The following is a 17,238-nucleotide window of genomic DNA, read 5'->3' on the forward strand; positions in this document are numbered from 1 at the left end:
TATTAATCGATCGTGGCATCAGAATAAATGCCGAATATTATCGCGAAAATATTTTGGAGGGTGTTTTAAAGCCTTGGGCGCTCAAACATTTTGGCGGCAGACCTTGGACATTCCAACAGGACTCAGCGCCATTGCACTCAGCACGCGCCACCCAAGAATGGTTACCAAATGAGTTTCCTCGCTTCATTTCCAGCGCACAATGGCCACCAAAATCTCCGGATACCAATCCGTTGGATTATTGTGTCTGGAGTATTTTGGAAGGGAAGGTTGGCACTAAAAAATACCAAAGTGTTGATCACCTCAAGCAAGCGCTTCGCCGGATATGGGCCAAAATACCGCAGAGCAAGATTCGGGCAGCGTGTGACGATTTCATTGGCCGATTGAAGGCCATAATTCGTGCCAAAGGTGACCAATTCGAACAAATCTAAACTTATTCTAAAATGTGATGCTATTTCCGAATTTTTTTTTGCTTTCATTCAATAAAATTAAAAAAAAAATGTAAAAATTATGGCGTTTGACTTTGTTGCAGTTTTTTATCTCACCCTATAGGTCCACGTTTTGGTTCAGGCCCCATATAACTGTACCAACAGATTTAAGATTTTTTTATGATTTAGTCAGAATTTTAGCCCAAATTTGCTGTAAATTGGCAGCATATGTTCCCATTATATAAGAAAAATCCTGTCAATGTAGGTCTAATTTTTTATGTAGTTCCCATATAACTGTACCTCCAGATATTCGGTATTTTGAGGATTTGTGTGACACTTTTCAACGACACTTTTCAAATTTGCATTTCGAATTTCCCAATGAGAACTACATCCTATGACAGAAAATACATATATAGGTCCATGTATTCGTATAACCCCCATATAACGATACCTTTCTATATTCGGTATTTTATTTGGTTTTAGCGAAGATATTTTCTCACTGGAATATTCTGAAATTTCGTATTGTAAGTTCGTAATGGGTGCTACAGTTTATTATCAGCTCCATGTATTCGTATAGCTCCATATAACTGTACTTCTAGATATTCGATATTTTAATGATTTTAGCGACGTATTCCGAGGGTCAAAATTTGGAATAATTATAACTCTTGTAAAATTATCTTATCTTCAAATTTACTTTCGATTATCTTCAAATTTTACACATCTCAATATTTTCACTAAGAAAAGATCTTTGAGATAAGTGATAATTTTTGGAAAATGTTGAAATATGAGACAGGTACCAGATATAGTGGACCGAAGTGTTCCACTTCATCTAATACTGATAAAAATATTTGGATGTGTAAAATATGGAGAAAATCAGACAACTATAACCAATTTTCGGGAATAATTTTTAATCATATTTTGTGGGGGAAGTACTAGAAGGAGTGAGCCGATAAATTCCATATTCACATCAGATATCTGGTTGAGAGAAATATGTAGATATACCAAGCTTGAAAAGAATCCCCGACTTGTTTCGCACATTATGATAGATACATATTCCAAATTGTGAACCTTTTGTGGGGGAGGTAACAGTGTGTGTGCCGATATCTATCTATGTGTCTACTTTCACACCAGATCTTGTATTTATAAAAATATTGCGATGTGTGAAATTTGAAGAGAATCGGATGCTAATATCGCGTTTTATTATAGCCACAATTATTCAAAATTTTAACCCGTTATGGGGAAGGTACCAGAAGGAATGTTCCGATACATTCCATCTGTACACTAGATCTTGTATTAATAAAAATATTGATATGTGCGAAATTTAAGGATATAACGATTTTTTTTTCGCATGTTATAAGAGTCATAGTTATTCAAAATTTCGACCCTTTGTTGGGGAGATATTAAAACGGGTGGTCCGATATATAACAACTTTGCACCAGATCTTGTGTTACAAATATTAATATGTATGAAATTTTAAGAGAACCGAATGCTCATTTTGCTTTTTCTGAGCTTCATGATTATTCAAAATTTAAACCCATTGTGGGGGAGGTACCATGAGAAGTGGACCAATATATTCCATCTAAATTTTTAAACATTTTCGGACCTACATAGACAATTTTCCGTCATAGATTGTAGTACCCATTACGAGTTTCAAACACGAAATTGAAACAATACCGGTAAAAATGTCACTAAAATCATCAGAATACCGAATATCGGGTAAAGTATTCGGTGGGAAATCCTTGTGTTAATTTTCAGACAATTCCATTAAAAATGTGGCCAAAATCATTAAAATACCGAATATCGGGGGTACCGTTGTGCGAAGGCTATACGATATCGTGGACCTAATATATAAACAAATCTCTTCCAGGGGGTAATGTACTCGGAGGGAACTCCTTGTGTGAATTTTCAGACAATTCCAAAAATTCTCTTCTAGGGGGTAAAGTATTCCGAAGGAACTCCTTGTGTGGATTTTCATATAACTCTATGGAAATTCTTTTCCAGGGGGTAAAGTACTTAAGGAGAATCACTTGTGTGGATTTTCAGACAATTCCATTGAAACATGTGGCTAAAATAAAAAAAAAAAAAACTTATTATGGAGGTGTACCCTTATATGGGGGATATTCGATATCGTGGACCCATATAGAAAATTCTCTTCCAGGGGGTAAAGTACCCCATGTGTGGATTTTTAGACAATTCCATTGGGAGGTGGTTCTACGCGGATCAAGAATATATATACCTTGTTTGGTCTAAAGTTATTATATATTGGAAGAAAGTTGAAATACATAGAATTCACAGGGCGCCAATTTCATTTCCACATCTGCGCTAGAATCCAATCCACAAGGCCGTGGAAGAAGTAAAAGACCAGGAAATCCGTATTGTAGCGATAGAATACAATGAATTGGCCATCAAACTCTAATTCCCAAAGGAATACAATAAAGGAAATGATTTCCTTTGAAATTGTGTTATCATACATTTTCACACCATATAGAAAAGTAGTAGAACTTTTGGGAGCAAAGAGAATTCAAATAGTTTAACATTTTCTGCAGTAGATTCCGCAACATCTAATTGTTATCAAAAACTCCATTTCTACTTACTATTTACAAAATACCATAGGTCCGTTTGATTTACATCGATACGATTTGTTTCCAATGAATATTCCCACTGACTCTCGACTACTGCAACGATGCAAGAAAATAGCGACACCAAGATATTCTGCATCTTTTACGCTCAGAACACATGATCAAAACTAACTGACGGTAAAGTAACAACAAAGCCTTTGCAAGTTGTTGTTTGAAAATTATACTAACGGTAGTACTTTAGCTAACCCCATGATATCCAAAGCGGTTCTAACCTTAAATGACTAAAATCAACTTTTTTCCACACACGCACACACACACACTCAAGTCTAAAATCCCTTTCCCCATTGCCTTAGAAATAACCCGCTCCTACTTACGTTTACATTCATTGACATCGGTGGATGTGGCCATCTTCCATTTGACATCATTGTACAACGGCAAACATCTCTCACAGTCTGGACCATCGGTGTTGTGACGACATTCACAAACCAGTCGACGTTCGCCATTCATGCCGGTGCTTTCAACGCATTTGCTGGCGTGACCATTGCACTTGCATCTGGCTCCCACTGCAATATCCGAAATGGCATAGAAATATGATTTCAGTACTTGAGCATCGCCAAAGAGTTCATCACCGAATGTATTGAGACGATCCAATGTAATGCGTATATCGGTGGCAGTTACCCATTCCTGGAGGAAATAAAAAAGAGAAAGAATAGAAATGCAATTAGGTAAAAGAAACATTAAGTCTGGCAGCCGGAGCTTTTAATACCCTCCACCATTAAGATAAGGGAATGTTGTAAAATAAAAGTATCAGAATTTGATATTCGGTCAAGATGACTTTTAAATTGCAAATGCCAGAAGGTACCATTACATGGCGGTCAAAGTGTGTAAAATTCCACAACAGAAGGCTGAAGCTAGAATCTTGATATTTTGGGTGAACGTCAGATAAGGGTGGAGTTTTGGAAATTCGTATTAGAAAAGTACTAAAAGTTGATAAATTTGGTACCATTTGTATTTGACGAACAAGTAGAGCTAAAACTCTTAAATTTGGAGTGTATGTTGGAGATACCAAAAGGTTTTTGGAAATTCGCAATAAATAAAAAAACAATAAATGTACGAAAAGTACTAGAATGTACTACATTTGATACGATTTCGTGTAATGCGAACGGTTAGGGCTAAAAACTTGAAATTTGGAATGAGAATTAAGGTTGAGCAGCAGAATCGATGTAAGGAGGTAGTTTTGGAAGTGTGTATACGAAAGTGCTAAATTATACGAAAAGTACTAAACGGTACTAAATGTAGTACAATTCGAATTTTTAGTAACAAATGGTGATGGAATCCTGAAATTTGAAATTAATATTACAAACAGACTGTAGGGTTGGGATATGGAGGTGGTTTTCGAAATTTGTACTTATGTGCACGAAAAGTACGAAATGATACTAAATTTGGTACAATTTGGATTTGGGTGTACCGATAGAGCTGGAAATTTGAAAATAAAATTACTATTGCATTGTAGGACTGAGATATGTAGCTAGGTTTGGAAACTTGTACTTATGTGTACTAAATGGTACTACGTTTGGTACAATTTAAATTATGGTATAACCGGTAGAGTTGGAATCCTGAAATTAGGACAAACGGTTTCTATTGGATTGTATGATGTAGGTATGAATGGAAATTTGTACTTATATGCACTAAATGGTACTAAATTTCGTACAGTTTGGATTTGGTTGAACCCATGGAGCTAGAGATCTGGAATTTGGTATTAAGATTACTGTTGGATTGTAGAATTGGGGTATGTAGTAAGTTTTGGAAATTTGTACTTATGTACACCAAAGGTACTGAATGGTACAAAATTTGGTATTGCGTGAACGGATACTGCTTGAAAACTGAAATTTGGCATTAGGATCACCAGAGTTGAGATTTGGAGGTGCTTTAAATAATACTATTGTGGGACTGAGGTATGTAGGTAGTTTTGGAAATTCGTACTTATGTGTACAAAATTTGGTACAATTTAAATTTTGGGACAACAGTTAGAGTTGAAATCCTTAAATTAGGACAAAAGATTTCTATTGGATTCTATGATGTAGGTAGTTGTTGGTATTTGTTCTTATGTGTACTAAATGGTACTAAATTTGGTACAGTTTGAATTTGGATGGACCCATAGAGATGGGGCTCTAGAATTTGGAATTAATGTTACTGTTGGATTGTAGGATAGGGGTTGTAGTAAGTCTTGGAAATTTGTACTTATGTACACCAAAGGTACTAACTGGTACAAAAATTGGTATTGCGTGAATGAATTCTGCTTGAAATTTTGACATTATGATAACTGTTCATGTTTAGAGTTGAGATTTGGAGGTGGTTTTGGAAACACGTACTAAAAAGTGCTAAATGGTACTAAATTCCTTTTTTGGGTAAGGGATTGAGTTAGAGCCTACAATTTTCCATTAGGATCATCTTTTATGCGGTTTAATTCATTCTTGACGGAGGATTTGGAAATATGTACTAAAAAGTATTAAAAGAGCTAAATAGTATTAACTTTGTTTGGTGTTTCAAAATTCACTCAACACAAATTCATGTTTCCACATACAAAGCAGCGGACATCTGCTAGTTTAAATATGTATTTTGACCTTCGTTATGATTATTCAAACTCTTGACTCTCCATGTTCGTATCTGACATTAATCTGATATAAATATTACAACGTGCAATATTTGGACTATATCGATGACTTTTGATCAGATATGTGATAACTTGTGGATAATGTTAAAATCTGCGTACCATGAATAGATGGACCGAAGAATATCAGTTTATCTAATATTAAAAAAAAAATATTGAAATGTATATATAAAAAATACAAAATTATTTTCAATTTTATGAGAATAATTGTTAATCAAAATGTTAACCTTTTGTGGGATAGGTTCCAGAAAGAGTGGACCAATAAATTCCAAATTCACATCAGATCTCTGGTCTGGCTTTATATATACCGAGTTTGAAAAGAATCGTTGACTTGTTTCGCAATTTAAGCGATATATAAATACTGATAATTGTTACCCCTTGTAGGGAAGGCTCCTGTAGGTGTTGGCCGATATCAATCATCTTCACACCCGATCTTGCATTAGTAGAAATATTGGAATGTGCGAATTTTAGAAAGAATAATATGCTTATTTCACATTTTATGAGAGATATAATTATTCAAGATATTAGAAGGAAAAATATTGGGATGTGTGGATTTTCTGAGTGATATAATTGTTCAAAATTTTGAGAGATATAATTGTTCAAAAGAACTTCTGTTGATTGTTATATTAGAATGTGTCATGTTTGAAAAGTGTCGGATGCTAATTTCGCCTTTTATGAGCAAAATTTTTTATTTCAAAATTTTGACCCGTTGAGGGAGAGTTACCAGATCTAGTGGTCTGTTCTATCTGATGTGTGAAATTTGAAGACCCTAGAACTCTTGTGTCACATTTTATAAGACAGACGATTATTCAAAATGTTGACCTGTTGTAGGGGAGGTACTGGAAGGAGTGGTCCGATATATTTAATCTTCATACCAGATCTATTATTTATAAAAATATTGAGATCTGCGAAATTTTACAATCGGACTCTTATTTCAGAAATTTATAAGAGTTATAATTATTCAAACTTTTGGCTCTTTCTGGGGGAGGTACTTGATGGAGTAGGCCGATATTTTCCATCTTCGCATCAGACCTTGGGTTAATACAAATATTGTGATTTGTGTTATTTGAAGACAATCAGGCTCTTACATCACATTTTACAGGTGTTATAATTATTCAAAATGTTGACCCTTTGTGGGGGAGGTACTTGATGGAGTTGATCTTGTTGATATTGTCCATTTTCGCACCTGACCTAGCACTGATGCAAATATTAGGATATGAAAAGTTGGAGAAAAATCGGATACTCCTTTCACATAGACGGACGAACATCGCTAAATCGACTCCATATGTCCTGAAATGGATTTGGTCCAAAGAAACCTAGGGTCTAAAACACGTATTTCGATGAGACACGTTTTGGCTGTATCAAATGATATATACCATCTCTAGCCATTGGGCTGAGGCTATAATTACGATGTGCCAAGCATGGACCAAATAGGATACTCGCTTCGAGAGTTATCTGGCGCAACAGCCGCCCAGACAGACAGGATACATATCATTTGATACTTCCAAAAAATAACGGTTTTTGACCCCTGGTCTTTTTGGACCAAATCCGTTTCAGGAAATTTGGAGTCGTTCTAGGGGTGTCCGTCTGTCTATCTGTCTGGCTGGTGCACCCGATAACTTTTGAAGGGATTATTCGATTTGGTCCAAACTTGGTACACTGTACTACTATTTTCAAACTTAGATCGAGTTCCGAGATGGGCAAAATCGGTCCACTCCTTCTGGTACCTCCCCAACATTTTCGATTTTGTGCAAACTTTGTAAATCCCAATATTTTTATCAGTTCTAGATCTGATGCGAAAATGGGCAATATCGACATACTCCATCAAGTACCTCCCCCACAGAGGGTCAAAACTTCGAATAATTATAACTCTTATGCAAAAGATCTGGTGTGGAGTTGGGATATATCGGACCTCTTTTTCTAGTACCTCCCTAACAACGAGTCAAAATTTTGAATAGCCTTCATTCCGTAAAACTTTAATGAGCATCCGATTCCTTTGAATTTAGTCATACCTAATATTTTTATCAACATAAGTTCTGTTGTGAAGATCTAGGTCCAGAAGGAATCAACATTTTGAATGACCAAAGCAAAAAAAAAAAAACGAATTGAGCATCCAATTCTCTTAAAATTTCAGACATGCCAATATTCTAATAAAAAATTGGTTTGCATATGGAATATGTAGGACCATTCCTTTTGGAACTATTATCCTAAATAAGTGTTCGATTTCCTTAACATTTTACACATCCAAATATTTTTGTCTATCGGTACATCCCGCACATTTGAAAATTTTCCAAATATTATAGGCCAAATCTGGTACCTTGTAAAATATGTATTAGACTTTGGGCTGATACGAAATGGAAAATATCGGCCCACAAATAATGCACGTGACTCTCCAGAACGTTAAAATATTCGATCAAAATAATTCGAAATCTTAATCCGAAAATGTAGGAAAAATTGAAGAGGGTGAAATTTGTCTCCTCTATTTAGGTTACTTTGCGATGTAACCTTTCCATGCACCGATAGACGTGTATTCTATTTTTAAATCTACGTTCGTAATCTTCGTGGTTTTTCTTGCAAAGCAAAATTGAAATTTTCAAATTTGCGCACTGTGTACTCCAGAGTGTAAAACCCGTTCTACGCATAAACATATTTGGTCTTAAACATCATTTATTTGCCAGAGTTTCTCTTACCTGCAATTCTGAGCTATGTTCAAAGTGTATACTGCTGGGACGACCCTCCAACGTAGAGAAAGCAATTTCACCATCTCTCAACGGTGAGATGTCACTGTACTCACTGGTACAGAAGGCATGTGCCTCACCCTCGCCCTTGCGTATGGAACGATAGTCAGGTAGGGCATAGGTGTCGCGACAAGTGGCACTGTAGTATTGATATGGCAACCAGGGACAGGTTTCGCAAGTACGCTTATAAATGGCAAACGATTCGGGACGAGGTGAACGGAAGAGTAGACGAACATAAGTGATATCAAATGATTTACCTGCAAAGAAGAACATCAAGAAAAAAACAAAAAAATGGTCATCAGTATAGCTGCACGATCGTATTTCATTCATTCATTTGAAATTGTGGCCATTGCCACAAGTAGTGTCCCCTTGTGTAGTGGTAAGTGATGCCACCATACTTACGCAAATTCAAGGTAAGATTAACATGATTCGGGTGTTGAATGCCCTCATACATTGTTTCAGATTGCCACCATGTTGGATTCTGTGGATCGTGCAAATCGGTTAAGAATGATGGATTATGATCCTCCCATCTGGAAAAGTGGAAAAATTGTGTTAATTATTTTTGTTGTTGTAGTTGTTGTTTTGGTTTTTGCACTTGTTTAGCTCAAACAATTGCATAATCATAATTATTTACCTGCAAAATTCACAATTCTTGTGATTCGAATTCATGGTCTGTACACAAAAGTGATTATCGCCCTGTTCGCCACAGGTATTTGTCGCCTCAATTTGCAGTTGGTAAGCAGCATTTATAAATTCGGGCATACATCTCTAAAGGAATTACAAAAAAAAGAAAAAAAAAAACATTAAAAATAGATGTTACCAAAAAACCCTCGTTAAGCATCAGCAAAAATTCTCACAAATGCATGTTCATCATAATTTTATTAGAGTACATTGGTACATACGTATAAACATTGTTCTTGGAATTAAGATAACCATTGTTATTTGAATGTAGATTTTGCACACACAGAAAGCGAATAAATATATTCTGGATTAATGTGGAATTTGAAGCCCTTTTGGCAAATATGTTACAGTTTCGAATATGTCGTTGAAATATTAAAAGAATTAATTTCGAACAAGTAAAACAACAGTAAGTTCGGCCTGGCCGAACTTTAAGTACTACTCTGTGGAACGAATATGGAAATTTTCAAATAAAAAAAAAATAAATAAATAAATAAGATCTGCTAAAAATTTTGTTAAAATAGTAAAACTATTGAATATATGAAATCGCAGTTATATTGGGGTCCATAAGAAGACGTGGACCAGCATTGGCAACTTTTTTCAATATTCAAATACGAAACTTGAAAAAAATCCGATGAATAATGTCGCTAAAATAATCAAAATACCGAATATAGGGAGGTAACGATATATCGGGACCATACGAAGACTGGCACATACAATTTTGAAACATCCGGTGAATAATGTCGCTGAAATAATCAAAATACCGAATATTTTTAGGTACCGTTATATGGTGGCTATACGAAGACGTGGAGCGGCATATACAATTTTCTGTCTTAGGCTGTAGTATTCATTACGAACTTCAAATACCAAATTTGAAACAATTCCGGTGAATAATGTCGCTAAAATAACCAAAATACCGAATATTTGGAGGTACCGTTATATGGGGGCTATACGAAGACGTGGACATGCACAGACAATTTTCTGTCATAGGATATAGGAAGTTCGTAATGGGTACACGAACTTCAAATACCAAATTTAAAACAATTCCGGTGAATATGGTCGCTAAAATAATCAAAATACGGAATATCGCCGGGTACCGTTATATACGAAGACATGTACCGTCATAGACAATTTCACGAAATTTGAAACAATTCCGATGAATAATGTCGCTAAAATCATCAAAACACCGAACATAGGGAGATACCGTTATATGGTGGCTATACGATAACGTGGTCCTGCATAATTTTTTGTTATAGGCTGTAGTACTCATTACGAATTCTAAATACGAAATTTGAACAAATCCGGGAATAAAATCATCAAAATACCGAATATCGGCGGGTGTACCGTAATATGGGGACTATACGATATCGTGGATCTATAAAGACAGTTCTCTTCCAGGAGATAAAGTATTTAGAAAGAACTTCTTCTGTGGATTTTCTAATAATTCCGTTGAAAAATTAAGCTAAAATCATCAAAATACCGAATATAGGGAGGTACCGTTATATGAGGGATATAATATATCGGAACCTATGTAGACAATACTCTTCTAGAATACTAAGTTTGAAACAATTCAAGTGAATAATATCGGGAGATAACGTTATATGGGGGCTATACGAAAACGTGGACCGACATGGCCTATTTACGAATTTAACCTGCCTACTGGCAAAATACACACGTGTCCAAAATTTTAGTCTTCTATCATACAGACAAATTTAGAATCTAACAGACAGACAGATGGACATCGGTAAATCGTCTCAGAATTTTAACCTGAACCCGAATATATATACTTTGTAGGGTTTATTATAAATATTTCGAGGAGTTACAAACGGAATAGTTGTGTAGGTTATCATATATAGGGTGAGATGAAAAAACTGCAACCAACTTCAGACTGCTGTCATTTCTAAGCCACTAGTCCGACAGCTGTTAAAATTATTCCAGTGACAGCTCATTATATTGTTTACAAGCGTACAAAAGCATTTTGGTGAGAATTTTCCAGAAAACAAGTTATTTGTGATGGAATTCAAGCGTGATAGTGTGATTTCTTTATATTTGGCTGGAAAACTACAAGTGGCTGTCGTTAGAGCACTTCAGCATTTAAATATGAATACCTCTTTTGAGTTTCGTACCATCGCTGGTAGCGTAACCCGACGCCAAGGAAGTGGACGGAAGAAAACAGAAACTTGATCGAAACCCGCGTCGTAGTGGCGGAAAATGGATCGTGAGCTGAACATATCGCAATATTCCATTCGGCAAACATTGACAAATTAGCTCAGGGTAAAGCCATTGAAATTCCAAAAAGTGCAAGAACTTACACCGAAATTCGCGAGAATATTCTGGAGAGTGTATTAAAACCTTGGGCACGCACACATTTTGGCCGCAGACCTTGGACATTCCAACAGGACTCAGCACCATCGGCACTCAGCACGCACCACCCAAGAATGGTTACAAAATGAGGTTCATCACTTAATTTCCAGCGCACAATGGCCACAAAAATCTCCGGATACCAATCCGTTGGACTATTGTGTCTGGAGTATTTTGGAAAGTAATGTTGGCACTAAAAAATATCAAAGTGTCGATCACCTCGAGCAAGCGCTTGGCCGGAAATGGGCAAAAATACCGCAGAGCAACATTCGGACAGCATGTGACGGTTTCATTGGCCGTTTGAAGGCCATAATTCGTGCCAAAGGTGACCAATTCGAACAAATCTAAACTTATTCTAAAATTTGATGCTATTTCTGACATTTTTGCTTTCATTTTCAAATTAAAAAAAAAAAATTGTTGCAGTTTTTTTTTTTTTTATCTCACCTTGTTTTTGTTCGTTCGATTTCAAGTTCGCCAAATGTGGAAGAATTTTGGCAGAGACTTACAAATTTAGCCTAGAATCAAGTGTGTTAAGTTTCCTTCTAATTTGATGTAAATACTCGTAATACATCAAGGCGTTACTTTTGATCAAATAAAATAATTTCAACCGATTTTTTATTTAAGTATTCTGAAAGTCATAACATGCACTCCATAGCAAAGATATTTGGTTCGAGAGGTAACATACTATAAAAATTTACCTCAGTCAAGTTTAGTGGAAATCGATGGAGATATGGCTTTTGTAAGTTAGTTTTTACCTATTTCAAATTTAAACCGATCTAAAGCGATACTTCGTAATTAACACCTAAATTGCCAATATTAACGTTTAGTTGCAACACACGGCTCTACTAAATAGTCATAGTGGTGTGGGGGTTTTAAAGTCGGCGCCGCCCGACTTTTGTCTTTTCTTACTGGTTATTATCCAAAATATGTCACAAAATGATATGCGTTAAATTGGCATGGCCAAACAATCAATTTAACCACAACACACCCCGACGACATTTTTAAATTATTTTGTTGGACAGCTTTTAATTTGATGTTATTGATATCTATTAAATTAATAAAAATAAATAAATTGCAAGAATATTAATGTGTGTGATAACATCTGTGAGCATGATTTGAATAATGTGAGTTATATACATTTGCTTTTCGATTCGGTTTTTTTTTGTTAAATGCTAACAAAAAAGTTGAAATCTTACCTGAGGTTTACCATATTTATCGTAACATTCTAGGGCAGGCATAAATGTTGTTGCACCATGACCCATCGTCCATTGTGGTCCACAGCTCAGCAGTAAGGCGCTCAGCAACGTCCATGAAATCATGAAGCGTTGTGTGGAGCTGCAGCTCCACTTACTACGTTTCATGGTAGCGGAATCGGATGGATTATATTTAAGTTTTAAAAATTCGTTAAAATTGACAATAATAGAATTCGATTTCGTTTTCAATTCGCAATGAAAGTAATAACAGATTTCAGCACATATTCAATGGATTCTGAAAGTATAGAAAAAGAACAGAATATTAATTATGTTATTTTTTGTTGTTTTGAGAAAATTCAATTAACCCACAAACATATGGCAAACACATTTAAGTTTTGTGTGGTCTTATGAATTGACTGAATATCCAATAAATATTTTGAGAATTTACAACTAAAATAGTGTGATAAAAAGTAAACATTAGAAGATAATTTCAGATAATGTGCGGCGAATCGGTCTAGCTAGGTGTGTGTATTTGTGCGTGTTTTACCCGCTCATCCTTATACTCTAACCCACGGACCATATTATCTGCACGTTTGGCCTGTTAGATAAATCTTATGCCATATACAAAATTTATTTTTATCTATTTTATATTTATTAATGGATCGATTCATACATTCACTTGGCTTTACTAACCAAAACAGTCAATGTATGAATGTACATTTGTGTGTCAAAAAAAAGTAAACAAAACAACTCTGCAACGATCATAAAATAATTGAAAAGTCAACAAATGAATATTTTTTGTTTGCATTAATGAAGTCATAGAATATCTATTCATTGTGATGTATTATCTTTAAAATGTACACATTCTTATTTCGTTCTCATTTACTTAGATTTTGGATAAAAAGAAATCATCTAGAAAAAAAATTGCGACTGATGTATACCCTCAGCCACTGGTCGTTTATTTGAATATATTTTGACTTGCTTCATACTGCTGACACTTTGTTGGGGGTTGGTTCCAAAAGAATGGGGGTGGTTTCAGTGTTGTTCATTTCGTATCTGACCTAAATCTCATATAAATGTGCCAGATTTGGGCTATATCGACTACTTTATTTTTTGGAAAAATAAGAAATGAACGTGAAGTAACAGACATAGTAGACCGAAGAATTCCACTTCTTCTAATACTGAACACGTAAGAAAGTAGTAAGTTCAGCCATTTAGGACAAATTAGGAAATTTACAAAAAAAAAAAATAAAAAACCAGTAAAGAAAGTCCTAAAGTCGGGTGGGACCGACTTTATAATACCCTACACCACTTTTTAAAAGTTTTTATTGGAGAATTCAATCATTCACGCTATGATTATAATTATAATTTAAAGTTCAAAAGATTAAATATGCCGAAGCATTTGCATCTTTTAAATTCGGACTTGTATTACCCATTTGGTGCAAAATTAATTTGAAATCAGATAAAGATATATATGGGAGCTATATCAAAATCTGAACCGATCTCTATTTGGCAAATATATTTCTGAGCTGCATTTCATATATTTCCCTGAATATTGTTGTTGCGGAGTGCATACTACGGCTGTGGGTAACAAATACAACAAATCGGATGAACAATATATATGGGAGCTATAGCTATATCTGAAACGATTTTCACCAAATTTGGCATACTACCTCCTAGACTCAATTTGGTCGAATGTGCCAAATTCCATCGCAATTGGACAAATATTAGACGTTTGATGCACAATAAAAGGTAAATCGGACGAAGTTATGTATGGGAGCTATATCCAAATCTGAACCGATCTCGATAAAATTTAGCAAAGGTATTTCTGGGCTGCATTTGATATATTTCCCCAAATATTGTTGTTGCAGTGTGCATATTACGGCTGCGGAGGACAAAAATAACAAATCGGATGAACAATATATATGGGAGCTATAGCTATATCTGAACCGATTTCGATCAAATTTGGCATACTTATTTTCATGCCTAATCTGGTTGTATGTGCAAAATTCCATTCCATACTATTCGGGCTGATATTACACGTTTGGTGCACAATAAAAGGCAAATCGGACGAAGATATATATGGGAGCTATATCTAAATTTTTACCGATTATCTCCCAGTTCAATAGGGTTCGTCCTTGGGCCAAACAAATGATCTGTGCAAAATTTCATCTCAATCGGATAATAAATGCGGCCTGCATTTTGTTCACAAAAATACATGGACAGACGGACGGACGGACATGCATAAATCAACTCATGGAGATCCTCAAAAGTAACTATGGGTCTATCTCGTTTCCTTCTCCATGTTACAAACAAATGCACAAAGACATAATACCCTTACCACTATGTGGTGTAGGGTATAAAAATAAAATCCATTAAAAATTCTGTTAAAATCTTAAAAATACCGAATATCGGAAGGTGCCGACATATGGGGAATATACGATGTTGTGGACCTACATAGATATTTCTATTTCTGGGGGTAAAGTACTCACAAGGAACTCCTTGTATAGAATTTCAGACCATTTCATTGAAAAATCATTAAAATATCGAATATCGGGAGGTACCGTTATATGGGGGCTATACGATATAGTGGACCTATATAGATAATTCTCTTCCAGGGGATTAAGTACTCAGTAGGAACTCCTTGTGTGGATTTTCAGACAATTCCATTGAAAAATGTGGCTAAAATCATCAAAATACCGAATACCGGGGGAGTACAGTTAAATGAGGGCTATACGATATCGTGGACCTATATAGATAATTCACCTCCAGGGGATAAAGTACGTGCAAGGAACTCCTTGTTGTTGTGTTCAGATAATTCCATTGAAAAATGTGGTAAAAATCATTTAAATACCGAATATCGGGAGTACCGTTATATGGGGGCTATACGATATAGTGGACATATATAGATAATTCTCCTCCAGAGGATAAAGTACCCACAAGGAATTCCTTGTGTGGAATTTCAAACAATTACGTTGAAAAATGTGGCTAAAATCATCAAAATACCGATTATCGGGAGGTACCGTTATGTTGGGGATACAGGATATCGTGGATCGATATAGCCCATCTTCGAACTTGATCTGCCTGCAGACAAAAGACAGATCTGTGCAAAATTTTAGCTTCCTATCTTCATTCGTTTTGACTCTAGCATGATTACAACAGACGGACCGACGGACAGGGCTAAATCGTACTTTGTTGGGTCTAAAATTATTATTTCGATGAGTTACAAACGGAATGACGAACTTAATATGCCTTCCATACTATGTATGGTGGAGGGTATAAAAAATATTGGGATGAGCATCTAACTTTTATTTCCAAGTTTTTGCAAATAATTAATTAAAATTTAAACGTTTTGTGGGGGAGATACCAGAAGGATTGAACCGATGAATTCTATATTCACATCAGATCACAGGTTACCAAGTTTTAAAAGATTCTCTGACTTGTTTCGCAAATTATAAGAGATATAAATATTGAAAATTGTGATCCTTGAGGGGGGGGATAAAAAAGGAGTGGGCCGATATCTATTACCTTCACACCAGATCTTGTGTTATTAGAAATATTGAGATGTGTAAAATTTAAAGGGAATCGGATGCTTACTACGCATTTATGAACGTTTTGGTTATTCAAATTTTTGACCAAGTGTGGGGGAGGTACCAGAAGGAGCGGACCGATATATTCCATCTTCACGCCAGGTCTTATATTAGCAGAAATATTGGAATGTGTCAAGTTTGAAAATAATCGCGTTTTATGAGCCACAAAGTTATTCAAAATGTTGACGCATTGTGGGGGAAATACCAAAGAAGGAGTGGTCTGACATTATCTTCACACCAGATTATGTGTTGATAGAAATATTGTGATGTGTGAAATTTGAGCAGAATCGTTTATATATTTTGCAAATTATAAGAGATATATTTTTTTAAAATTTTAACCCATTGTGGGGGAGGTACAAGAAGAAGTGAACCGACATATTCCATCTTTAAACCAGACCTTTGGTTAATAAAAAATATTGTGATGTGTGTAATTTGAAGACAATCGGAAACTTTCATCACATTTTATAAGAGTTTGTGGGGGAGGTACTTGATGGAGTATACCGAGCACTAATGCAAATATTAGGATGCGCAAAGCATTGTCCATTATCTTTCTGTGCAGTAAATTAGTTTCTTTGAAAATTTTGACATTTTGTGGGGGAGGTACCAGAAGGAGTGGAACGATATTGCCCATCTCTGAACTCGATCTAAGTTTGATAATAATATTACGATGTACCAAGTTTGGGCCAAATCGGACACCCCCTTCAAAAGTTATCGGGTGCACCAACCAGCCAGACAGACGGATGGACGGACATCGCTAGATCGACTCCAAATGTCCTGAAACATACTTGTTCCAAAGAGACCTAGGGTCTAAAACCGTTATTTTGACGAGGCACGTATGAAATGATATACACCCTCTCTAGCCATATGGCTGAGGGTATAAATATTGAGTCCGTAGACGTTCTTTACAAATTTCATAGAATAATTATTGGAATTACATTGAAGTCTTGTCAAAAGTTTTGACCGCTCATCCAACCACTCATATATATGCTTCATACGATTCGAT

The 17,238-nt window shown here is 35.5% G+C and overlaps 1 protein-coding gene across 1 annotated transcript in view; it reads right to left on the bottom strand.

Moving 5' to 3' along the window:
• Positions 1 to 17,238, bottom strand: part of LOC101890619 (laminin subunit gamma-1) — a 47,325-nt gene that overhangs the window by 8,914 nt on the left and 21,173 nt on the right. The window contains exons 2-6 of the mRNA XM_005189906.4: positions 12,649 to 12,940; positions 9,048 to 9,181; positions 8,816 to 8,943; positions 8,366 to 8,670; positions 3,379 to 3,688 (exon numbers count right to left, since the gene is read on the bottom strand). Coding sequence (XP_005189963.2) covers positions 3,379 to 3,688; positions 8,366 to 8,670; positions 8,816 to 8,943; positions 9,048 to 9,181; positions 12,649 to 12,813 — 1,042 coding nt within the window. The 5' untranslated portion in view covers positions 12,814 to 12,940. The remainder of the gene's footprint in view (positions 1 to 3,378; positions 3,689 to 8,365; positions 8,671 to 8,815; positions 8,944 to 9,047; positions 9,182 to 12,648; positions 12,941 to 17,238) is intronic.

The sequence above is a fragment of the Musca domestica genome, unplaced genomic scaffold, assembly GCF_030504385.1.
Source record: "Musca domestica strain aabys unplaced genomic scaffold, Musca_domestica.polishedcontigs.V.1.1 9, whole genome shotgun sequence".
NCBI classification, from domain to species: Eukaryota; Metazoa; Arthropoda; class Insecta; order Diptera; family Muscidae; genus Musca; species Musca domestica.